General features: G+C 38.0%; 1 protein-coding gene across 1 annotated transcript in view; it reads left to right on the top strand.

Moving 5' to 3' along the window:
- Positions 1 to 26,646, top strand: part of TENM1 (teneurin transmembrane protein 1) — a 498,746-nt gene that overhangs the window by 341,056 nt on the left and 131,044 nt on the right. The window contains exons 14-16 of the mRNA XM_050776593.1: positions 2,799 to 2,918; positions 9,140 to 9,401; positions 12,583 to 12,850. Of these exons, the coding sequence (XP_050632550.1) occupies positions 2,799 to 2,918; positions 9,140 to 9,401; positions 12,583 to 12,850 (650 nt within the window). The remainder of the gene's footprint in view (positions 1 to 2,798; positions 2,919 to 9,139; positions 9,402 to 12,582; positions 12,851 to 26,646) is intronic.

Raw genomic sequence — 26,646 nt, 5'->3', positions numbered from 1 at the left:
AATAATAAGTTTTATGGGGCTTTATCATATGCTGCAAGTTTGTGTGGATCATAAAATATGAGGAATAAGAAAGTAGGGGAGTTGAAAGACAAGTCTGTGAGCATTATTTATGAGTGATGAAGAGTGAAATGAATGAAAAGAAGAACAGGTAGACAATGTCTTGAATAATGATGACTTTGATGAGTCGTTATCACACAAATCTGTGTGCTTCATAAAACATGAGGAATATTAAGAAGCAGAAGAGTCAAAAGACAAGTCTACTCAGAGTGAGATACAGAGTGAAGAAAGAGAGGAATACAAGGGAAATGCACAAAATAATGATAACTTTTATGAGACTTTCACTCACCAGCTTGGATCCTTCATAAATATAAGCCATATAGAAAATAAAAGAACAGCAGAAAGAAGAGACAGGTCTGTGTGTGTCATAAAATATGAAAAAAATAATGCCAACTAAGCTTGACAAAATAAAAACAAAAATAATTGAGCCTAGTAGAGCTGTGGAAAGACACAATGTCTAGATTAATGTGAGCAAATAAAAAGAGTGAGTTTGGAATTGTCTTGCCAATAGGGAATCAGCAAGCACCTAGGTAGGTGTTATTGTTGTAAAGGCCACCTTTTTAACTGGTGGAGGCTTGGTAATGTAATAACTAACCCCCACCATACTCGCAAAGCAGCTAACAGCATTGAGAGCTCAGGAAACAATGCTTAACTAATTTTTAAATTGTTTAGCATCGCTATAGTCTCTTCACAACCCCCCTGGAACCAATCCATACGTCATTTGCAGGAGATTTTCTCAGCTTGTTTCCATTCAATCTACACCCACCTTGTCAAAAGTTGTTCTGTAAATACATCTAAAAGGTTACTGTATAAAATCAGAGATGTCCTTTTATTTTCATTTCTTGTTACATTGGACTTAGAACCTGGGACCAGATCTGTCAGAATTAGTTCAAAATCCAGAACTCAATGACTTCAAATGACTTCTCTATTAGAACAAATGGGATTTCAAAATGATTCAGAAATTGGGACAATCAAACATGGCAAAGTAAGTGCCAATATGCCATTTGCATGCCACTCAGAACCATGATTTACATAATTCATAAAATGGACAGCTCACTGGAGAAAACCACTGATCTATGTCACAGAGCTACAAATGTTGATCTGAGAGTTCAGAAAATACACAAACACTAATAGCAACAATTATACTCACTTACCTTTGCATAATACTTAATGGCTTGTAATTTTTGTTGGGGAAGGCCTTACATAGAAGAGGATAAATCCTATTAGCATAACTTATAACCAATTCCTCTGATTGCAACAGAATTTAGTAGTGAGGTTTATTGGCTAAACATATACAACCAACTTTGGCTGGTTGAATAATCTACCATCTATAGCTTATTCAAAGGGTTTTACTTTTTCTCAAATGATGTTTGTGGCCATGAGCCTTTACATCCTTCCCTTTACATCCTTCCCTTTACTTTCTGATTCTGTTAAAAGAATGTATAACTCCAGGATGAAATGATTAGGATTACTCTGAAAATTCATGTTTGTCTGAATAACATGGCCCCCTTTAATCCAAGATTGAGCTGCCCTGGATACCCAGAATCCCACTTGGTTGCAAAAAAAAAAAAAAAAAAAAAAAAAAAGGTGGCATTGATGACCTAGGAAAAATCACTGACCTTGCTCAACCTTCCTCAACCCTGCCAGCTCCAGCTATAAAATTCATGTCCAAGAGCTCAGAGCTGCCAAGACTAGGATCAAACTCTGGTGAAAAAACTGTCCCTTCCTCCCCAAATAACAGCAGACCAGTGAAAAAAATCTTTGCTTGGGATTTGTCCCGGGGCACTCTTCTTAACCGCCAGCCTCCTGAAATTTGTTACAGCTTGTCAGCCAGGCTAGTGCTGAAAGTCTTGTACATTTTAGTGGACTATGTCCCTGAAAGAGAGCCCTATTTAGGGACTAGTTTAATGGAATTCCATTTTTCAGTAGGGGATGAGACTCATTTGTTTAAAGGGAAAGTGCCTTGAAATATTTTATTTAAATTAGGCAAGAAAAGCAGTATACCACTGTCAGGGATCATGTCTCTTTTGCAGACTTTAACTTAAAGTGTGCTCAACTAAATTTGTTTGTTTGGTTGGCTGGTTGTTTTACCAGAAAAAGACACTTTGGCAGTGTATATCAGGAGGCTTAAAAATATTCATACTATATATGTAAATGCATAGAAAATGAACACACAAACTAATAGTGCTGATTACCTCTGATGAGAACACCAAGAAGTAGGAAAAAGGCGGTCAACAGGGATTTTAGTCTTATCTTACAATATAATTATGTATTAACTAATGTAATTAACTTTAATTTTGATAAGAGAAAAGTATCATTCCACAACTAGGACTCTCTCCCAAGGAAATAATAAGAAACTTAAGTCAGAAAAAAATTAAGAAACAACAAAATGTCCAAAAATCAGGGGTAGGTTAAGCAAGTTACAGGATACTAATTTAAGGGTGTATTATATAATAACAAAATGATATATTAAGGAATTTCCAAATACATTGGACAATATTAATAATATGCTTTTAACCTTAAAATATCTGGATTCCAAACCATACTTAGTATGATTCTAATTTTGAGAGGAAAAAAAAAAAAAACAACTCCTCCCCAGAATGTTATTAGTAGTTTTCTATTGGTTGGTGAAATTATTGTTTTATTTGTTATACTTGACTGTTTTCCAAAGTTTTTACAACTTGACTTCTAGAATCTAGTCTCAACATGCTTTTCTGTTTGCCTTTGGTCTTGTGTTGCAGGCGTGCCTGTGTGATTCGAGGCCAAGTGGTGGCCGTAGATGGAACTCCTCTAGTGGGAGTGAATGTCAGTTTCTTGCACCACAGTGATTATGGGTTTACCATCAGCCGACAAGATGGAAGGTATGTCAGTATTGTTTCTGATCATTGTGGGGGCCAATTACTGACTTCTAGCCAGGGGTAAAACCAGGGCTCAGATGACACAGTGATGGTAAGCCCATCTTTCTTCAAGTTATATCTCAAAAAGTCATTGGTGATATTTATTTCCTCTATTTCCTAATTAATTCAAACTGAATTCCTCTTCTAATCCTTCTCAAGTCTTCTTGAAACCCAGGCCATGTGAAAAGTTTTCTATCCTTTATCTAATTCCATCTATAAATCCAACTTTAAAGTTCAGTGACATTATGCGAATGACAAATAAGGAACTATGGAACACATAGTCTATTTTTCCATAGTAATCCCCAAATATTTCAGAAATGAATGCATCCAAAATATTTCTTTCAAAAGTACAGAATTTAACCATATTAATGGAGAAGCTTTAAAAATGTGTCCTCCCTAGGATGCCTTTTTGACTATTGGCTGCAACTGATGGACAAGCTTGGCCAGCCTATTTAATTATAGTGATTTATCCTGAAGCACCAACCACCAGGCTGCTCTCTAAGGGCTTCTCAAGGTTCTCTAACATCTGAGAAGCAAGACTTTGAAGTAAATAAAACCTTCTCATCCTGGAAAAGGATTTGCTCACAACAACATTTTTGTTGCTGTCATTTAGACACACATTGATTCAGAGTATTTGAGTTAATAGGCCCATGTGTCCAGCTTAAAGATACCTATTTATGACTCTCAGGGACACTGTAATAATGGCTTTGAGGTGCCCTAGTCTCCAGGTGACTACCCTTTAAATGTCCTACTCATATCAAGCCACTTCAATAATCACATGCAAAAAAAAAAAAGACCTATTGGCTTGGAGCTTTATCAAACTGTGAGAAACTATCTCATTTCAAGAACCTACAATCAAACCTTATTAGTCCTAGCCACTTCAGAAATGTTAATTGTTCAACTTGGGCTGTGCTGGATTTATTTTTTCAAGATCCTGTCAAGAAAGTACTTATTAAAAAAATTAGTTTAAAAAGATGATAAGAAAGAGTTTTAGCCTACTTAAGAAAATAAATAGTTCTTAAGGACTTTAGTAAATTATATAAATTATTTATTTATAAATTATATTGCTTATTACTAACCATCTCTTCATTATAACAAGCTCAGCAGAACTACTTTGGTAGCACACACATATATGTACATATATATGCATATATATATATATATATAAAACTTCATTTCCTTTCAAATATTCTATAATCAGAGTTCTCTATTAATTCAAATGGGTCTTTCTCCCAATTAGATTGAATAATGGAATTTTGGTAGTGCACTCACCAGTAACTGGTGCTTAAAACTAGCCTCACCCTTGCTAACATCTTCAACCATATGCCATAAATTAAGAAATGAGTTATGTCTCTAAATAGAATATATCCTCTGAGCCATTTGATTTTGACTTCTCATGGAGGCCTGATAAACCCTCATTTTTTTAGCTTACATACAAAGGTTTCGGTGAATTATTTGATATTCGCACAAGAGCCTAAAAGAATCTTGATACCTAAAGATTCTAAAAATGTTAGTGTCCAGTTTAGAGGGAACATTAAAGAGGGTAATCTTTGTTGTTACTTTTGTGTCTTTAGTTTTAAGGGAAATGCCCCAAGACCGTCCTCTGCTGAACTCACAGTGAGAACTGAGTTTATGTAGATGACAGATACTAGTCAGAATGCTCTCTAGCAATAACTCTCCTCAGGCTCCATAAAGGTGTAAGCATTCAAAATATGGTCCCCAAATGCCAACCAGACTGTTCCACTGTCATTTCTTGGACATAAAGTGACAGTGTGATGAGAGTTTCCATTTATATGTCTCTGTTTGTTGCTACCTCAGTTTGAGTAAGTACATTTCAAAAGTAGAAAATCGTAAGAAAAATATACCTGAGGTCAAAAGAGTATAGAAAGGCTGAGATTAGTATCTAGATACCTAGTAGACAGAGTGTGATATGAGAGTTGCTGATAGGATCCTCCATGTCCAAATCTCAATCCCTCCAGTTGGCCACAGTGCTTATAATTCTCACCAATGGTATCACTGCTTTGGGTGAAGCTATCAGCTCTCTCAAAGTCCCCGTTGAATGCAAATGTCATGTGGAATGTAGAACTATTTACCCCCATTATCAATTACTTGCAAAAGTAAACTGACAAGTTTCCCTAAAGAACCAGGAAAGGTCTAGATCATGGGACCAAAGTAATTTATTCAAAGCAGAAGGAAGGATGGTGGTGAAAGACTGAGCCCTTTAAAAGTATGAAGAGATTAGATACTCACATAGAGAAGGGCCTACTTAGCAGAAAAGAAAAAAGCCTATTCTAAAGGAAAGGTGAATGTTTATGAGTGTCTACTGTATGTCAGACACTTTCATGAATGTCTCTGTTTTCATGCTCACAACAACTATCCGAGGTAAATATCATTATTATCACCCTCCCCATTTGTTGTATAAGAAAACTTATCCAGATAATAAGATAGAGTTCAAGATTTAAACCGAAGTAATCTTGCTCTTTTCTTCTATGATTTACCACCTTCAACTTAGATATATAACCAGTACTCAGTAAAGTGTTAAAAGAGAACTATTTGTAAATAGTTCAGCTAATGATAAGCAAAGCAGGTGAAGTGACGACATTCTTAGAAGGTTCTTGAGAAGCATTAATGGTCTCAAGAACTTTGTTCTGAAGACTAGAAGATGAAGAGAGGCTTCCCTTTGATTCTCCTCAAGGCAAAAGTTTGTTCATTTATGGATACTATGAAGCAGAGAGAGATAAGCAATTTGCATAGGTGTCAATAGCCTTCCATCTGTAGATAGGACTGGTTGGGCTTATGTGTTGACAACAATCTCCAAACAAATAAATCCTCTCCCTTGGGTCTTTTATATCCACTCTCATATGACTTAATAACCTGTTCTTAATGGTCCATACAAATGGAGGTGTTTTGTGGTGAGAGAAATCCCAAAGAAGCAATCATTCAGAGAGCATTCTATTTGGCATTGGAAATGGTTTAGATGGATCTCTGGCCACAGTTCCACCTTCCATCTCCATGTCAATTAATGAGTGTATAACTGCGAGGTGGAAAGATGAGAAGCGTATCAGTCAGGGCTTTCCAGGGAAACAAAATATGACATAGATATATCGATATTATTGTATTGAGAGAGTGATTTATTCCAAGGAATTTGCTTATAAGATTGTGGGGATTGGCAAGTCTGAAATCTGTCAGGCAGGCTAGAAGACTGGAAACTCTCAGGAAAGAGATGCAGTGGTCTTAAGGCAGAATTTCTTCTTCCTCGCAGAAACAGTTTTGCCCACCCACATTATCAAGGACCATCTCCTTTACTTAAATTCAACTGATTATAGACATTAACCACATCTCTAAAAGACCTCCACAGCAATACCTAGATTGATGTTTCATTAAATAACGCAGAACTATAACCTAGCCAAGTAGAGATATAAAATGAACCACCATAAGAAGCCTAAAGGAAGTTCCAAGGAGACCCTAAAATCAGTATCTGCTCATGGAGATAATCAAAAGCTGGCCTATAGTTCACTTGAACTACAAAAAAAGGAAAACATATGGCAAATGTAGTAGGACAATGGATCTGATTTGAGAAGAAAGGTAACAGTTGTTGAGTTCCTACTATATTCTTGACCCTTAATTCTTTATCTCATTTATTCATTTACAATAGCAGCTAAGAGATAGATTATAGAGGCTTCATTTTACTAGTGAGAAAACTGCATCTCAGGAAGGTTAAATAACTAGCCCAAAGACACAAAGTTAACAGGGCAGAGCTGGGATTCAAACCCAGATATATGTGAAACCAAACCCACATTCTTTCTACAAAACAAGATGCCTGGCCTGTCTGCGTAATCTTTCTAGAAGGACTGAATAAAAGATTTTTTTAAAAAGAGAGATAATAATTTTCGGGCACCTATGTTCTTTTTTTTTTTTTTTTTTTTTTTTGAGACGGAGTCTCGCTCTGCCGCCCAGGCTGGAGTGCAGTGGCCGGATCTCAACTCACTGCAAGCTCCACCTCCCGGGTTCACGCCATTCTCCTGCCTCAGCCTCCTGAGTAGCTGGGACTACAGGCGCCCGCCACCTCGCCTGGCTAGTTTTTTGTATTTTTTTAGTAGAGACGGGGTTTCACCGTGTCAGCCAGGATGGTCTCAATTTCCTGACCTCGTGATCCGCCCGTCTCGGCCTCCCAAAGTGCTGGGATTACAGGCTTGAGCCACCGCGCCCGGCCCTATGTTCTTATCTGGATAGTTTATTTAGTTTTCATGTTTGTGTTTGTTTTATGTTTTTAAATAAATAAGCACTTAAATTTTGAGTCAAGAGTCAAGGTTTGGGTGAGGCATATAAACTTCCCCAAGGATACATACTTAAATCCACAAAGAAGGTGAACTAGAGGAAAGGTTTCTTGACAAGTAGTGTCAGATTTTCCCCACTACACTTGCCTTAAACTGCTCCCGTATTATTATGAATTCAGACCCTCTGTCTTAAACCATAAACCGTTTGGGTTTTCTTTAATTCATACCTAGATTATTCTCTGTAGCTAACACAGTTCTTCAAATCCTCTTTTTGGAAACTGCCTTAATATAAAGCTACTTCACTGAAAAAGCAGCAATAAAAAACACGGTATTATCCATCCTTTGTTACTGTTCATTTATCTTTATCTGCAAGATTTCTGCAACAAAACACGATTGGTAATACTATAATAAATGTAACAAATGTCATAAGAAGAGAGTGGTGAGATGTCCATAATTAAGTCTGATTCCCTATCAGGGCTTTTTATCATTGAAAAAGTGTTTTGCTGAAAGATCTTTTTTAATGCAGTCAATAGCTTACATCTCTCTCCTGTGGATTTAAGTTGCCTTGAATATTAAGGAACATCATATTGCCCTTTATCCATTTTTAACATAAAAATGATAATAATTTATCATTATCTTACTTTTTATATGGGAGTTTATGCTTTTCAAATGCTCTCAAGTACATCATCTCAAAGATGTCATTATACTTAAAAGAGAAGTAAGGTAGAACCATCTAGTGCAGAATAAAATGAAATCTGAATCTGTTCAGCTCCAATGCAATGGTCTTGTCATAGACCACATCTAGAGATAGACAGAGTCGGCTTACAGCAGAGGTAGTCTTGCTTTGTCATAGATAGAGAAGGAGTTGTTGGTGAAGTTGTGCAGGGTTCATTACAGGCTGTCTTACAAAAAGAAACCAAAAACCGTTGTGAAGCAAACCAGAGATCTTAAATCTGAGGTTCAAGTAAACTAGGAGGCCAAAGAGGGTAGTCAAATATAGAGGGCTCGGTCGGGCATAGCTGAGTTCAAAGAAGTTTTCCCTAACAATTGTCATCTCCTGATGTCTTTCTCCAAATGCCATCTCAAAGACATTGTCTGGTTTCTGACACGATGTTTGTGACCCTGAACAAGATATTTAACCTTTTGGCTCCTTACTTTTCTTATGTTACATTATAGGATTTTTTGGAAAATGAATAATGCATCATTCTCAAAGATGCTGCTAAATGTTAGATGGTCATCTTTCTGTTATCTTTAGCACAAGGGGAGCAGCTGTGTCAGATTTGGCTTTGCAGAAATACATGCAGTGATTTTGTTTAAGACAGCGTTAAAATTAATTGGTTTACAGGCTGGACGCAGTGGCTCACGCCTGTAATCCCAGCACTTTGGGAGGCCGAGGCAGGTGAATCACCTAAGGTCAGGAGTTCAAGAACAGCTTGACAAATATGGTGAAATCCCATCTCTATTAAAGAATACAAAAATTAGCCTGGCATGGTGGTGTGCACCTGTAGTCCTAGCTACTCGGGAGGCTGAGACAGGAGAATCGCTTGAACCCGGGAGGCGGAGGTTGTGGTGAGCCAAGATCACACCACTGCACTCCAGCCTGAGGTGACAGAGCAAGACTCCATCTCAAAAAAAAAAAAAAAAAAAAACCAGTTTACAAATTTCAAGGGAATATCAACTGGTGACATGGAATGTCTTCTTAGAAGACCGCTAGATAGTGAAAAGAGTAAAAAGAAGTCATCTATTGAATGAATATATTGCTAGAGAGAATTTATAAGATAGACAATACAAGTAGATATAGTTGAGTCCCCCGAAAAAGGAAAGGGCACTGAAATTAACCTATTTTTTTAACTGGAATTTTTAAATTTTTCATTTGATTGCAACTGTCTTATGTTTTTTCCTTCTCAGCTTTGACCTCGTAGCCATCGGTGGTATCTCCGTCATCTTAATCTTCGACCGATCACCTTTCCTGCCTGAGAAGAGGACACTCTGGTTGCCTTGGAATCAGTTTATTGTGGTGGAGAAAGTCACCATGCAGAGAGTTGTATCAGACCCGCCATCCTGCGATATCTCCAACTTTATCAGCCCAAACCCTATTGTGCTTCCTTCACCACTCACATCATTTGGAGGGTCCTGTCCAGAAAGGGGAACTATTGTTCCTGAGCTGCAGGTGAGTATATTGGCCTTTGAATGTATAAAATAATAATATCATGGAGTTGTCAACAGTGTATAATAGCTACATTCCTTTTCCTATTCTTGTTGCCATCCTTATAATGTGCTGCCCTTTATTTGTCAAGAGAAGTCTTCAAATGTTTTTCTGGCACACATTTTTAACATAATTGGCCAGGGCATTAGAATGTTATCTGTGGCCATGGAACAGAACAAGATTAAGTAGCTTTCATGAGAATTAAACCCCAATTCTTGACCTAATAAACACTGTGCTCTAAGAACAGAGCTAGCTGGCTTATTAGTAATAACAGTATAATCCATGAGCTTGGACTGTTTGTGGTTCTGAAATAAAAAATCCTTAAGAAATTGCGTTTTTGAGCTGGGCGTGGTGGCTCATGCCTGTAATCCCAGCACTTTGGGAGGCCGAGGTAGGGGGACTGTTATGCCCAGACCGTTTATTCCCCGAAGAAGACCACCAGAGTCCAGAGTCAAAGCTAAGCAGCAAGGATCTTTATTACAGGTTCGAACCTGGAACTCTCACTCGCTCGCGAAACGAGACAGGCAGGAGAGAGCTCCCCCACTGAGCCCCGAACAGTGTTATATAGTCTAAGAAAAGTGGGCATAGAATTATTATACAAATCAGATGTATGATTGGCTAGTGTTTGAACAAGGCGATTTGGCTAACTATGATTGGTTCCCGCCATTTCTGATATTTCGGTTAAACCTTTGAGGCGGGAGAGCAGTTTTACACAAAGGCAGTTAATTATATTGCGTCAGGTTGCACAACCGGTTTATGGCAGCAAGAGTTTATCTTACTTAAACACGTCTTGTGACCCTGCCTCAGAACTTATAAAATCTCTGGTATGTGCAGAAAAACAGGTACTCACAGAACTTACGAAATCTCTGGTATGTGCAAAGATTAGAGAGCAGAGCAGAGGGTTTAGCAATAGGGTGTAGCGGGGTGGGGGGGTGGGTACACATCTTTGTGTCCTTTCAGGATCACCTGAGATTGAGAGTTCAAGACCAACCTGACCAACATGGAGAAACCCTGTCTCTGCTAAAAATACAAAATTAGTCAGGCGTGGGGGTGCGTGCCTGTAATCCCAGCTACTCCAGAGGCTGAGGAAGGAGAATTGCTTGAACCCGGGAGAAGGAGGTTGCAATGAGCCAAGATCACACCATTGCACTCCAGCCTGGGCAACAAGAGTGAAACTCTGTCTCAAAAAAAAAAAGAAAAGAAAAGAAAAGAAGAAGAAGAAAAGAAAAAAAATTCTAGTTTTCTTCTATTGTCTAGTTTGTATCATTGTCATTATTCTTAGAAGACATGACAACTTCTCTCGTCTAGCTGTGTAAAGTAAACATAGTTTTCAAGCCTGTGCAGTTTTGGTTTTTTTTTTTTTCAAAAAAGCTTTGCTTCTGAGTGTTCAAGCTTTATAGTCAGGAGAAGACATTTTTGAACCTTGATATTTTAACATTCCTGAGAATTATTCTTTATTGAGCATTCAATATTGTCATTTCAATATTAAACCATTCAAACAACCATAGTACAATTCCAGCACCACATTATAGAAACATTTTAATGATAATTAAATGTGGAAGCACCAAAATGGACTCATAGGTCTTACAGATCCAGAAATCCAGAAGTAAATGCATGCTCCAAGATAGAATTGATTGTTCTTTCATCATAACACCACCCGCCAGCTCTTAGCAGTACCCAGAGAATACCACTTAGGAAAGGCTCACACAAAAATACTGCCCTTCAGGAAAAGCAGTCCAAAGAGCTACCCCTTATCTTTTCCATTGCTCTTTGCTTAGAAAGGAAGAAAAAACAAGACAGTGTTTAATGAGTACATTTGATTTGTATACCAATCCCTTCACAGATGTCATTAGGAAGTATAGGTCTTCTTTCAGCACGAAAATTTCCAGGCTTATCTAGGATTGCATGTTTTCTTAGGAAAATGAACTACTAAGTTGGTGAGTGTCATGCTATCCTCTATTGTACTTCTGTCACCATCTGAGAAGACAGCTGGTGGACAACCCTGGTATCAAATGGCTAATGTAGAGGGAGAAAAATTAGGCAAAGTGTACAAAAAAGGGATCGTGTCCTCAGAAACAGGAGAAAGACCAAAAATCCTGGACAATATGAGATACCATATGTTTAACAATCAGTTCTGCTATATGCACAAGTTTGGAAAAGTAAGAGGGAACAAGGTTCTGAGGTAAAAATGAATAAAAGCATGAAAATATCTACACTACTCATGTCACCTTAAGTGTATTGAATAGGATGGGCTTTTTCTTCAGCAGTCTTTTGAAAGATGAAAGTCATAGAACACATGATTCAGTTTTAGTTACCACCTTTGGTTATTTAACTTTATCTGTGGTGATAAGCAAACAAGTAATAGCAATTAATTAAAGAAGCCAAGTGGTATTTTTACTCTGAGACCAACGTTTAGTGTAAAATTTGCAGAGGAATTAGTGGGAGTTATTTGCTTCTCAGTCACAAGTGCCAACTTGGAGAAACTTGTTCCCAGCCATTGCTACATCCAGGCACAGAGAAATATGTAAGAAAAATTTGATTAAAAATTTGGCCTCAGGGTCGTTTCAAAGCTCCAAAGAAAACGAATTTGATGGCATCAGTAAAGATTAATTCTAGGGAAACTATAATCTTTGTCATAAAATATCACTTGCTGGGCCTGCTTCTCAAGTTCTTCCTCTTAGAGAGCCTAGCCTGAATAAGGATTACACCAATGGTTTTATGATATACGACTTAACACCAAACAAGCTTTTGTGTATGTTTATATAAGAAAAAGACCCCTTAATGGAGCCTATAGTACTGAATTGCTTGACATTCAGCGGTGTGATCTTTTTCAACTCCTACTAAGCAGTTTTTGGAACACTATTGAAAAGCTGAAATTGTTCCTTACACAATCTTTCCTGGCATGGGAAAAAAATAAAAACAATCCTTAAGGTTGGGTCTTGTCTCCATTCATGTTTGGTGCAAAATTCAAAACCTATTATTACACAATCTCACAAAGATTCAAGAACAAATGCCTTGACATCCTTAGACCTGTTTAAGCTCTCTCCTTTGGCATGTTTCAAAGATAACTAAGCACACAATATCCTCATCTACCTGTGACCACTGACAAGAGCCTATTTGGCTTTTTTTATTATTATTATTTCAGGTTGTACAGGAGGAAATTCCCATTCCCTCCAGCTTTGTGAGGCTGAGTTACCTGAGCAGCCGCACCCCTGGGTATAAAACCCTGCTACGGATCCTTCTGACACATTCAACGATTCCTGTCGGGATGATAAAAGTACACCTCACAGTAGCTGTGGAAGGGCGACTCACACAGAAGTGGTTTCCCGCCGCAATTAATCTTGTCTACACGTTTGCTTGGAACAAGACCGACATCTATGGACAGAAGGTTTGGGGCCTGGCAGAGGCTTTGGGTACGTTGAACTAGTTATATGTAAATAGCAGTATTACATGCACAGAACAGAAAATACTTGTTGCGTGTTAATTTGTATTTGAAATAATTATTGATTTTCTTCTATTTAAAGGATCTAAGGCATTTTTCATTTAAACACTCCCTTGAGGCCAGTTTAGAGTTCCCTTTTGACACATTTTTGCTTCAAAAAGATTTTAGTTCCCCTTTCATGATGGCTGCATACCAACAGAATCACGCAATATCTGACTTGTAACTGTCACCAGAGCCGAATGCTGCCTTCTAAATGTGACCTTTGGTGTGGCGTTCTATAGGCCATGTTTTTGGATTTGACGTTTAGACTGTCATTTCTACTTAGAGACTACAAAATTCTAACTTATAGCCATCTCCACTTATTATCTTTTATGTCTAAGATGGTTAGACTTCATTAACTTGTTACTTCTTCAGGTTAAATAAAAAATCATCCTGCCTTGCTATTCCTTTTGATTTTCTGTAATCTCAAGACTTTAAAACCTAGCATCTTATAGATAGGAGGGACCTGAAGAGGTCCTTTGGGCCTGTGGTTTTCAGATACTTATTTCTCCCAGACATATGACATTTTTTAAAAATGAGGCAGAGATAGATTTGCCAATGTTTTATATTGTCAAGTAAGAATATTTTTAAAAGAACTCACTATAATATACTATTCCTACCGCTACCATAATTTCATAAATGAGGGATAACTTAATAGCAGAAAAGAAAAAATAGCCTGTTTTAAGAAATGATGGCAAGCAATCGAACCCTGACAATCAGAGTGAGATAGACTAACACCAAAGTCTTTATCTCTGTCACTCTGTAGAAAACAGAGAAACCTTTCTAAGGAACTTGATACAGGTTTGTAGATCTGCAGTTTGGGAGCCTTTGATCCTTGTACCTTCAGGCAGTAGCTCATGTAAATCACCCTTGGACAGATGAGAAGATTATTTTAAAGTTCTCCAAAAGAGACATTTAGACATCCTCCCTTGGAAGTGTCTGTCATGATATAATTCCCATAGAGCTGAACTATATTTCTTTGACCATAGTATGTCAATTTTCTCTTCCCAGAGGGAGAGTGAGAGAGAGAGAGAGAGAGGGAGAGAGAGACTGATGACTCTTCTCTGCCCAAGAGACCCTCATATATTTAAATAATTAACTCATTTGTGTTGGACTTTACTGGAAAGCAAGGAATGTGGATGGGTTCATATTTCCTCAGTAAATGGGAAATTATTGTAAAGACACACAAGAAAATAAGAAAGTACAAGAAATACCATCAGTAGCCTCACAAGCAGGCCTCAAACTTATAGCCTTGTTCAGGACGCATTGCATTTCTAGAAGGTCAGCATCTGCTCCATCAACTTAAACCCAGTTCAAGTTTTTTCCAAGTCCACTGATTCCCACAGTGGTGACTCAGCCATACTTAAGACTGACTTCATCTCTCCTCCTGCCATACTAACTACCTTCCTTCTCTCTTTCAGCTCTTCACATTCTATGTGGTCTGCTAACTTGCAGTGTATCTTGCATTCAGGTTCCTCTTAGAGAAAATATTGTATTGTGTCAGCCATTTACTGTACAGTCCAGGACACCCTTGTAAGGCAGAACTTTAGCATTAGGCTACCATGAAAGTTGCTGACCAGCCTACAGAGTCCTGCTTAATCGCTATTCTATTAGTGTAGTGGTTATGACAACAGCTCTGGAGCCAGCCTCCTTCCCTGGGTTCAAATCATTCCTTCTCTACTTGCGAGCTATGTGACATTGGATAAATTACTTAATCTCCAAATGCCACAGTTTCTCCATCTATAAAGTGATTATCATAAAGATTATGTTACTCATAGGTTTGTTATGATATGATGATTAAATGAGGTGAGTAACATAAAGTGCTTGGCACATCGTAAGCATTCAACAAATGTCAGTTGCTGGTATTGCTTTTTTTCAGTTTTGTTGTGGCCAGGGTACTGTGATCACATAGTATAAAGCATGGAGTCTATGCAGGTATTTGTTGCCTCAGCTTCTCTAAGAATGGTGTTGTGAGTATAACAGGCAGGCACTTTGTGCTATTTACTCTCCATTTCCCCTCCCTGCCCACCCCACCCCTCCGCCGCCCACAAACACACACACATAATCTCTTTTCTGTCCTTCTCTGTGCTCTGAGAGGCTGGTTTCCATGGACTGCTTTCCCTGAACTCCTTGCTCTTTAACTTCCCACTTGATTTGCTGAATGAGTGGCACCATCTGGAGACTGTAGAACGAGAACAAGGTCAGGGTATTTATCCCTCTTCCTGCTTTACTGCAGACTACATTAGACAATAGCAGCTCCTGTCTAGTAGCGCCTCCTCCAAATCCCCATGCTCTATCTTGCCTTCTGTATCATCACTCCCTCCTCTTCCCCCTACAAGCCCGGAAAGTTTACCAGTTATGCCAGTGCTTAGGTGGCTCTCCCTTCCTTGATAATTCTCTTAACTCTGCCCATGCCTTAATTCAAACTCTCTGCAGTGAACATTTACAAGTGCGACATCTCATTCTTGCTGAGACCCTCACCGAATCATACTCAAAGTCTCTAATTCTCTTCTCCATATTATCCTACAGCATTTCCTTCACTAGGCAGATAATCCAAAATTCCTCTAATTTTTCTCTATAGGTCCTTATTTTCCAATTATTTTAATTAATTTATCTTTAAACTTTTATTTTAGGTTCATGGGTATTTGTGTAGGCTTGTTATATAGGTAAATTCGTGTCACAGGGTTTATGGTACAGATTGTTTTGGCACCCATTTACTAAGCCTAGTACCCAGTAGTCATTTTTTCTGCTCCTTTCCCTCCTCCCAGCCTCCACCCTTAAATAGGCCCCAGTGTCTGTTGTTCCCCTCTTTGTGTCCATGAGTTGTCATCATTTAGCTCCCACTTATAAGAGAGAACATGCGGTATTTGGTTTTCTGTTTCTGTGTTAGTTTGCTAAGGATAATAACCTCCAGCTCCATCCATGTTTCCGCGAAAGACACGATGTCATTCTTTTTTATGGCTGTACAGTATTCCATGGTATATAAGTACCACATCTTTTTTATCCAATCTGTCATTGATGGGTATTTAGGGTGATTCCACGTCTTTGCTATTGTGAATAGTGCTGCAATGAACATTTGTGTGCATGTGTCTTTATGGTAGAATGGTTTATATTCCTATCCAAAAAAATAGGATTTCTGGGTCGAATGGCAATTCTGTTTTTAGGTCTTTCAGGAATTGACACACTGCTTTCCACAATGGCTGAACTAATTTATGCTCCCACCAACAGTGTTTAATTGTTCCCTTTTCTCTACAACCTCGCCAGCATCTATTATTTTTTGACTTTTTTAAAATTTGCATTTCTCTAATGATGGGTGATATTGAGTTTTTTTAATATGCTATTGGCCACATATATGTCTTCTTTTGAAAAGCATCTGTTCGTGCCCTTTGCCTACTTTTTAATAGGGTTGTTAATTTTTTTCTTATTAATTTGTTTAAGTTCCTTATAGATGCTGGATATTAGACATTTGTTAGATGCATAGTTTGCAAGTATTTTCTCCTATTCTTTAGGTTATCTGTTTACTCTGTTGATAGTTTCTTTTGCTGTGCATAAGCTCTTAAATTTTATTAGATCCCGTTTGTCAATTTTTGCTTTTGTTGTGATTGCTTTTGATGTCTTCCTCATGAAATCTTTGTCTGTTGCTATGTCCAAAATGGTATTACCTCAGTTGTCTTCCAGGGTTTTTATAGTTTTGGGTTTTACACCTAAGTCTTTAATCCATCTTGAGTTGATTTGTGTATATGGTGTAAGTAAGGGGTCCAGTTTCAATCTTCTGTATATGGCTAGCCAGTTATTGCAGCACTGTTTTTTGAATAGGGAGTCCTTTCCCTGTTGCTTGTTTTTGTCAGCTTTGTTGAAGATCAGGTGGTTGTAGATGTGTGACCTTATTTCTGGGCACTCTATTCTGTTCCATTGGTCTGTGTGTCTGTTTTTATACCAGTACCATGCTGTTTTAGTCACTGTAATACTGTAGTATAGTTTGAAGTTGAGTAATGTGAGGCCTCCAGCTTTTTTTCTTCTAGTTTAGGATTGCCTTGGCTATTTAGGCTTTTTTTGTGGTTCCATATGAATTTTAGAGTATATTTTTTCTAATTTGTGAAGAATGTCATTGGTAGTTTGATAGAAATAGCATTGAATCTGTAAATTGCTTTCGGTGGTATGGTCATTTTTACGATATTGATGCTTCTTATCCATGAGCATAGAATGTTTTTCTGTTTGTTTATGTTATCTCAGATTTATCTGAGCAGTGTTTTATAATTCTCTTTGAGAGATTTTTCACCTCCCTGGTTAACCGTATTCCTAGGTATTTTATTCTTCTTGTGAGTATTGTGAATGAAAGTGTGTTCCTGATTTGGCTCTCACCTTGGTTGTTATTGGTATATGGGAATGCTAGTGATTTTTGTACATTGATTTTGTATCCTGAAACTTTGCTGAAGCTATCAGCTAAAGGAGCTTTGGGGCCAAATCTATGGGGATTTCTAGATATAGAATCATGTTATTTGCTAACAGGATAGTTTGACTTCCTGTCTTCCTATTTGGATGCCCTTTATTTCTTTTTCTTGCTGTATTCCTCTGGCCAGGACTTCCAATGCCATGTTGAATAGGACTGATGAGAGAGGGCATCCAGTTTTCAAGAGGAATGCTTCCAGGTTTTGCCCATTCAGTAAGATGTTGGCTATAGGTTTGTCATGGATGGCTCTTACTATTTTGAGCTATGTTCCTTCAATATCTAGTTTGTAATAGAGAGTTTTTAACATGAATGCATGTTGAATTTTATCAAAGCCGTTTATGCATCTATTGAGATAATCAAGTGGTTTTTTTCTCTAGTTCCGTTTATGTGATGAATCACATTTATTAATTTGAGTATGTTGAACCAACTTTACATCCCAGGGATGAAGTATACTTGATCATAATGGATTAGCTTTTTGAAGTGCTGCTGGATTCAGTTTGCAAGTATTTTTTTTTAAGGATTTTTGCATCAATATTCATCAGGGATATTGACCTGAAGTTTTCTTTTCTGTTGTGTCTCTGCCAGGTTTTGGTATCAGGATGATGCTGGCCTCATAGAATGAGTTGGGGGGGAGGAGTCCCTCCTCAATTTTTTGGAATAATTCTGCTGGGAATGGTACCAGCTGTTCTTTGTACATCTGCTAGAATTTTGCTATGAATCCACCTGGTCCTGGGTTTTTTTTGTTGGTTGGTTGGTTGATTGGTAGGCTATTTATTACTGATTCCGTTTCAGAGCTCATTATTGGTCTGTTCGGGGAATCAATTTCTTCCTGGTTCAATCTTGGGAGGATGTATGTGTCCATGAGTTTATTAATCTCTTCCTAGGTGTTCATAGTATTTTCTGATGGTTATTTACATTTCTGTGGAGTCAGTGGTAATATCCCCTTTGTTGTTTCTAGTTGTGTTTATTTGGACCTTCTCTCTTTTCTTCTTTATTAATCTAGCTAGTGGCCTATCTTACTAATTTTTAAAAAAACCAACACCTGAATTTGTTGATCTTTTAAATAGTTTTTCATATTTTCTAATTCTTTATGATCATCCTTAGACCCCAGCTAGGTTTTGAGGGGTTGTTTTTGGTTTTGTTTTTTGCTTTTTTTCTAAAATCATGACACTTAGAAATTTACCCAGTCCTCTCATGAAGAACTGACCAGTACAGCATCTAGTAGTCATTTCTTGCTAGGGTTCACATAAATGCAGCTCAACTTCATTTTTTTTAAATAACAGGCTTATTGAGGTATAATTCATAGACCATAAAGTTCACTCACTTAAAGTGTACAATTCATTGGTTTTTAGTATTTTCACAAAGTTATACAACTACCACCAATATCTAATTCCAGAACGTTTTCATCATCACTCCACGAAGTAGCCCCATACACATTGGCAGTCACTCCCAACTCCTCCCTCCCCCAAGTCCTAGAATCTGCTCATCTCCATTTTGTCTATATGGATTTATCTGTTCTGGATATTTGAAACACATGGAATCATACAATATGTGGTCTTTTGTGTCTGGCTTGCTTTTCGTGGCATAATGTTTTCAAAAGATCCATATTCTGACAATGGTAAAACTTCTGAACAGTTGGTAGAATGAAGTTGGAGAATCTACTACTCTGAAGATGGATTGTGAGCTCTGTAAGAACACAGTAGATGATAAATAGTTCAGATAATAAATGAATGGAAACAAATAGGATCAAATATGCAACCATTGAGCTGATACCTTAATATTTATGATTAAATCTAAATAAACAAAGAAGGAAATGGAAATGTCTATTTGTACTCCTGGTGATATTTTATAATCACTTAACTGATATGGGAAGAAATAAACTCAATTTTGCACCAGCAACAGTGCTGTATCTGACACTTTTCAGATTTGCTTCAAATTCAGAAATACTAGTATAGCTATTTGGTAGGCAGAATAATAGCCACCCCCACAAAGATGTCCATCCTTGGAAACTATGAATATGTTATGTTGCATGCCAAAAGAGAATTAAGCTTATAGATGAAATTAAGATTGTTAACTTCTGATTTGAGATTGGAGATTATCCTGGTCTATCTGGGTAGGCTCAATTTGTCATAAGGGTCCTTATAAGTAGAGAAGGGAACGGAAGGGGAGGTCAGAGTTACATGAGGATATAACTATGGAAGAAAGGCACAGAGAAATGCAACATTGCTGGCTTTGAAGATGAGGGAAGAGAGCCACAGACTACGGCATGTAAGCAGCTACTAGAAGCTGGAAAAGGCAAAGAAATGGATTTTCCCTTAGAGCCTCTGGAAAGGAACTCAGCCCTACTGACACCTTGATTTTTGCTCAGTGAGACCCATTTGAGAATTCTGACCTCCATAACTGCAAGATGGTTTTTCTTGTTTGAAGCTTTTAAGTGTTTGGTAATTTGTTACAGCAGAGATTGGAAACTAATATAAGATATGATCGGCATTCATGCAGTCCAGTTAGAGCAAGGATTTTGGTTAAAACTGTGACTAGAAATGTCTCCCACTCTTTTTCCTCCCATACCAGTTAAGTATGAATCTCTGGTCCACTCACTTCTGGGTGATGGAGAAAGAAGGGTTCAGGTTTAAACAAGCTGAATTTAAAGTGATGGTGAATATCTAAATTAATTTGAAATGTGGGACTCTTGTTTTCCATGTAGCTCGGCTGTTGGGAATTGGTATAATCTCTAAGGGCTAGAATATCACAGGAGAAGAATAGAGTGTTGAGGGACAGCGAAAATGAGAAAAGAAGTGCTTGAGATCCTAGGATATACCACCATTTTTTTAAGGAAACAGACTTTGCAACTGAAGGGATAATACCAGAGTGAGTAAATTAAAAACAGGGGTTGTATGAACTCCTTCCTTGGAGAAGTATCAATGGTAACTGATAAGATTGATTAATCCAAGTACAATATTGATCAAGTAGAAGAAGACTAAAATCATCCCCAGGGTTCCAGTACAAAAGCCACAATCACTAGTTCATCTGGCTTAAAGATTTTGTTGTCTGATATACAGACAAGCCTCCCCTGCTAAAAACTCCATGTGAGCGTTTTAAATAATTTGGACTTAGTGCTTTATTCTTTGATTCTAAATAAAGTACGATGTCTGGAAATCATTGTATTTTATTTAGTTTCTTTCCCAACTCTGCTGCTTGCAAAACAATGTAAAAAAAAAAATCATTACTGTTAAGTTCACAGGGCTGTTAAAATTCTAGAGATGGCTTATTTAATTTGACAAACTGGCTCGTTCAGGGGCTCTGATCTGCATCCATTATGTGAATTTTGTCAAAATAATTCCCGATGTCCGCCTGTGTCTGCGTACATTATCAATATGTAATAATGTATTCTGCCTCGTCTTTATTTTAATTAAATTATATTGCAGCAGTTTGGAGTCCTGGAAGTTCAGGAAATCAGCCATCCACTGTTAGTAGCTCTGCCATAAACAGTTCTATTTTTCTTCAAGGTTATTGGCAACAACAATTGCATAATTATTTAGTACAGTAGTTTGGCAACAAAGAATGGTGTTTCTGGGAGGACTACACTTCCTAAAGGTTCACGACACATAGGAGTCTGTCTAAATTGTGTTAGAGAGAAACAGGGGAACATTAATAGTAATAGGTGCTAAGCTATGGTTGCTTTGTGCACACAAAACATTCCTGAAAGCGATGCTTTAGCATTCATAAATTTCCCTTCAGTAAAACCTAAGCAGGTTGGGCAGCCACAAAAATAGCATCCACTGAATATTTTAATAACAAATGGGTAGTGCTTTACAATTTGCAAACTACTTTCACATACATTATCTCATTTTAATCCTTATAACATTCCTGCCTGGTAGGCATGGCAGAATTAGTATGATCTTCATGTTGCAGAGGGGAGGGTCAGAAAGAAAAGTAACTGGCCTAGAGTCCTGTACAGAGCAGGGATTCAAACTCGGGTCTCCTAGTCCTGAGTTCTGTATGCCTTTCAATGCTGCCTCTCCTCACTAAAGTAACCAACCCACCTTACCGAGTACCCAATTCAACGCCCCAGTGGTTTTCTGTCAGAGAAGCTAACAGATATAATAATCTTTCATCATTTCTCCCCACTCATGAATTCATAATCGTTAACTGAGAGCAGGGCTGTTTTATCCATTCAACTGTATAGGCACAGTGCCAAGGATATGAGTTTTTCAAGGACCTACAAAATGTTTGCTACCTAAAAAACAAGTTTATTGTCACCAGAAGGTGAAAAGGAAATGCGAAAATCAACATTAATAAAGGTTTAAATAAGTGTCTGAAAAATGGAGCATCATGTCAGCTTGTGAACTACAACTCAATTTTCATCCTTACATATGAAATATGTTTAATGTAGGATATAAGTTGTATACATTTTAATATATCTTATAAGATATAAGATAGCATTTCCAAAAGTGAGAGTTCCTACCAAGGTTTTCAAATGGCCTTCACTAATACTTTCATAAGCAAGTGGTCTTGTGCCCATTTCAAACTGCTGGTCACGCCCATTAGTAGATTGTGAAATCTATTTGGTGAGTCAATCAGCACTTTTGTTTTGAAAAATTGAATAGAATGTGATGGAATATAATAGAACCGAAGTGAGCAGAATTAAATAGAACATACCAGAATGTGATGCTGCAAAGACAGTATTGTCTTGGAAAATTTTGTTTCGTGTGTGTGTGTGTGTGTGTGTGTGTGTGTGTGTGTGTATCTCCCCATGTGGATGCTGGGTCACAATTAATAAATTGTGTTTCTTATCATGACTTTCAGACCTGAAAGTTTGAAAGCCATTGGTAAGATGATAAGCCCAGAAACAGAAAAATTAAATGACTTATCAAACCATGTGACTTATTTTCCAGATCAGCATTTATGACTGTTCTTGTCTTCTGGTCCCCTCTATCAACCCATATCAGAGGGGACTACGGAGGTATCCTTTCAACATTGGGTGACCACATAATTTATCATTCAAACCAGATCCTTTTGAGAGTAAAAGGAGATACTGTTAATAATTACATCAAGAAAACAACATAACCAAGCACCATTTTTGGCCATTTGGGTTACATGGCACTTCTACTTCAAGGTTACCCTAGCTTCCAGTCCTTGTCCCTTAAATTCTGAACAAATAAAGTTATTTATTTAGCACTACTGAATTGTGGGTCTTCCCCCTTAATAGCTGTTATCTAGCATAGTAGATGAAAACATTTGCCTATGAGTTGCTGGGTGTGAGCTCTGGCTCTGCCATTTACTAGCCATGCAACCTTGGACTTAATAACTTCATTTCTTTGAGTCTCTATGATATCTATCAAACTGGAGTAAATGTAGTTTCCTCATGAGTTTTTGAGTCTTCAAATTAGATCATATGCACAAAAACATATTTAATTGTTATGTATTATACAAATGCAAGGCATATTATTTTGTGGTAATTATTAGGGAGACCATTGATAAAAATTCCAGAAAGTAGGCTGGGCGCGGTGGCTCATGCCTGTAATCCCAGCACTCTGGGAGGCCAAGGCGGGTAGATGACCTAAGGTCAGGAGTTCAAGACCAGCCTGGCCAACATGGTGAAACCCCGTCTCTACTAAAAATAATAATAATTAAAAAAATATCCAGGAGTGGTGGTGCATGCCTGTAATCCCAGCTACTCGGGAGGCTGAGGCAGGAGAATCGCTTAAACCTGGGAGGCGGAGGTTACAATGAGCTGTGATCACACCACTGCACTCCAGCCTGGGCAACAAGAGTGAAACTCTGTCTAAAAAATGAAAAAATGAAAAAATTCCAGAAAGTAGGTAATCCTTCAAGGTGTGGCTTCTCTCACATGAAAAATTATCCTGCCCTGTATAATATTCAGTATATCTCCAGTGCTTCACAGATCACCTGCCTGGCACATAGAGCAGCTTGGTGAAGGTTTGCTGCATCATTGAATAACAGCACCTCACTTTCCATCACAATATTGAATCCCTTTTAATCAATCACATTGTTTCAAAGGATAGCCAGTCCATTTTCAAGGTGAGTCTATTTCCAAAACCCCTTCTTTCCCCCAAAATATGCCTAAATATTGCTAGGGGATAGTAATCTTACAATTTTTTACTGGGTAGGGACAGGGAAGGTTGTTGTTATTCACTTGTTTTTGATGCACTGGAGAGAAACTGACTCTTTAGCCACCCTGACCTTCTTTAAATTTCTCAAAGCTACCAAGTCTCAAGGCCTTCCACCCATGCCACTCTCTCTGCCTAGAATGCCCTTCCCTATAAAGGTAAACCTCTTCTTGGTAAAGAGGCTTTTCCTTGCCTCCACAGTTCAACACAAATTTCCTGGTTGCACTCTCTCATAATGCTCAGCATTTTCCCACCATAACCTTTATTACAATGTGTGTGTGTGTGTGTGTGTGTGTGTGTGTGTGTATTTGTTTTACTTTTATATTTGTTCTTCCCACTAGAATATAACCTCCGCTGGGGGAAGGGATGCTGTCTTGTTCAACCTCATATCCCCAGTGCCCCACAAACTGCCTGTCAACAAGAGGTACCCATGAAATATTGCATATTTGTTGAATGACCGAACAAAGAAATGAATACCGACAGAGGATCAGGGTGATCCCTTAGCCTTGCCTATGTAATGGAAAGGTGGGTCTGCCCAGAGAGAGGAGAGCAGTGCCCAAGTACACAAAGGCACTCACAAATGTTTTTCATGAGCCAGTGTATCACTCTGCCTTTGGTGGCAATATAGGTTATCCATGTTGGCTTTTATACAGCTAGACTTGGACAAAGCAGCCAGAAAAAAAAATCTCGTAATATTAGGTTTTACTGTATGTAACCTCTTGGCAAAAGTGTTGCATAGCTATCTCACTCTTGGATTATTTTAATTTCCTACCTGTACTTTCTCTTCATTCAACTACCTCACTCTAACACTATCATGTTTAACCCTTATTTTTGTAAATAGGTAGGGTAAAGATCTTAAGTAAGGGATTGCCAAACCAAATCCAGTGATTCACTGAAAGGATAATACATCATGTCCAGGTAAAGTTTATTTTAGGACAAGAAAAATGGTTCAACATTGGGAAATCTATTGCTATAATTCACTGTCTTAACAGATTAAAGGGGAAAACTATGTGAATATGTCTGTAAGTGCCGAAAAGACACTTGATGAAAATTCAACACCTGATTCTGACACTCTTAGTAAGCTAGGAATAATAGATAAACAAAGCATTTCAGGCGACTGGGCAGTGTGTCAAATTGAGGAGCCTCTGGGCTCATCTTATCCTACGATAAATCACTAGAGAATAGGGAAAGATAGAAGAATCTCTGAGAGCAGGTACTTGTTTTAAATAGATAGCATTTTGTCTACATAGTATTGGTCTGTTGTTGCCATGGCCTTCATTTGGTTCTTTAGGTTTTTTGTCTTTTGCTGTTGTTTTTGTTTTTGCATTTATCTTGTATTTTAAAAATAATAGAAAATATTTACTGTTATATTCAATAATTCCTTTTGGAGAAGAAGATTTTAATCTTGTCACTAAGTACCTTTTAAATATCATGAAATTATTTTTAGATGTTCCCTGAGTTCATGAAGGTAACATGTAAATTTCTCACATTGACTATCAGACTACTTTTAATTATATATTGCCTTCATAAATGCAACCATTATAAATTCTGAAGCCTTAGCCTGAAGCTGTTGAAAGTCATCTGCTTAATCTTGTCATATTTCACACATCAGCTTCACTGCATGGCACCTTTACCTTGGCTACTTAATGTCAATCTCCTATCCTAGCCCTTATAGATGAATGTCACAGTAGCTAAACTAGGTTATCAGAGACGCCGTGACCCTCAGCCTTCTTGCCATCCCCATGTCATACAAATGCTGCTGCTCTGATAAGCAGAATGAACATTCAGTCATTTTTCCAATGTCAAATGGCTTTGGAGGAGCAAGCTACAATTTTTTACTCAGTCTTCTTTACAAGCCAGTGTAATATTTGCAAGATGACTAACAGTGAAGTCAGAGGTGCAGTCCTGTGATCAGAGGATAGAATCTTCTGCAAAAGTAACAAGACTATCTTGACAATTAGTGACTCTTGGTTATTGAACATTCCGTTAATATCTCTGTGTGGAGGTGGAGGAGAGAATACAGGAAGGCAGAAATCCATATGGAATTAGAAGAGTCACAAGGGAGGTGATCACATGGCTCAGAGAAAGTATTATTCCATAATAATTACTCTCTCTCGACTGCCTTCTCAATATATGCACACCAGCATGAACCCATTATGCTAATCCCTGGGAAGTGTAGTCCAGGACCCCTTATCCACTTATTCCTGCTCACTACGAGTCTAGTCTACTTTCTACAGCTTCTCTGCGATGTTGATGAATTTTCTTTTTCCTTTCTATTACACTCTTCTCCCTAGTCCCTACTCCAGAGTGCTAGAGACTGAATCTGTGCCCTGTACCATGCTATGTTGATGATCAGACGTGATAGACAACAGGCTGCCTAGGAAATGGTAGTGGTCCACTGTGCTTATTTAGCTGAGGCTCAGCTGTCATAGTGTCAGGCAGAGCATAGTGTCAAGACAGCGTTTTCAGTGCCAGCTCCAGTATAACCTTTTTTCTCCTATATTTAATTATATGAAAAAAGTAGGCATTTAGTACATTATAGTCTGCTTCCATGACAGAAAGTCTAGGATTAGTTGCTATTGTATTTGCTAGTTCTTGTGAGCTTGGAGAGAAGCTCCATGGGGTGAAACATTTGCCTTCTCATAAGCTGATTGCAAGTTCCAGGATTATGTTAAAGTGGGCTGCTGTCAGAAAGAAACTTTGCCTTGTTACCCTGAGCAAGGAACCACATATGAAAATACCCCGACACACAGCTATTCTCATTAAAGTCAGCTGGAAATTTTGGACAAGTCTTAAATATAAATTATAACTTCATTAGCTCATAGAGCTTTCTTGGGGGAAAGTAAATCTAATAAAAATTAGAGGGAACTTAGTAAGTGGTTGCCTTGTTGCTATTTGCTGTGACTGGGGAAAAAAAGTAATATAATTGTGAGGTTTGCAGCCAATGCACTTTTTTGTTGTGGACTGGAGAGCAATTCAGAGAGCAGATAGGAGGAGGTGAAAAGAATACGTATGTCTCATTACCTGAGAACTCCTTAATTGATGCTTTATGTAAGCATTTCCTGCTGCAGAGTTGGGAGGATCTTTAACTGTTACTGAGAGAGAAAAAGCAGGCTCCAAACCACCATCACAGGTCACCAGGGCACA

Source organism: Macaca thibetana, chromosome X (genome assembly GCF_024542745.1).
Source record: "Macaca thibetana thibetana isolate TM-01 chromosome X, ASM2454274v1, whole genome shotgun sequence".
NCBI classification, from domain to species: Eukaryota; Metazoa; Chordata; class Mammalia; order Primates; family Cercopithecidae; genus Macaca; species Macaca thibetana.
The sequence above is the reverse complement of the archived record's forward strand: the minus strand, read 5'-3'. Positions and strand labels throughout refer to the sequence as shown.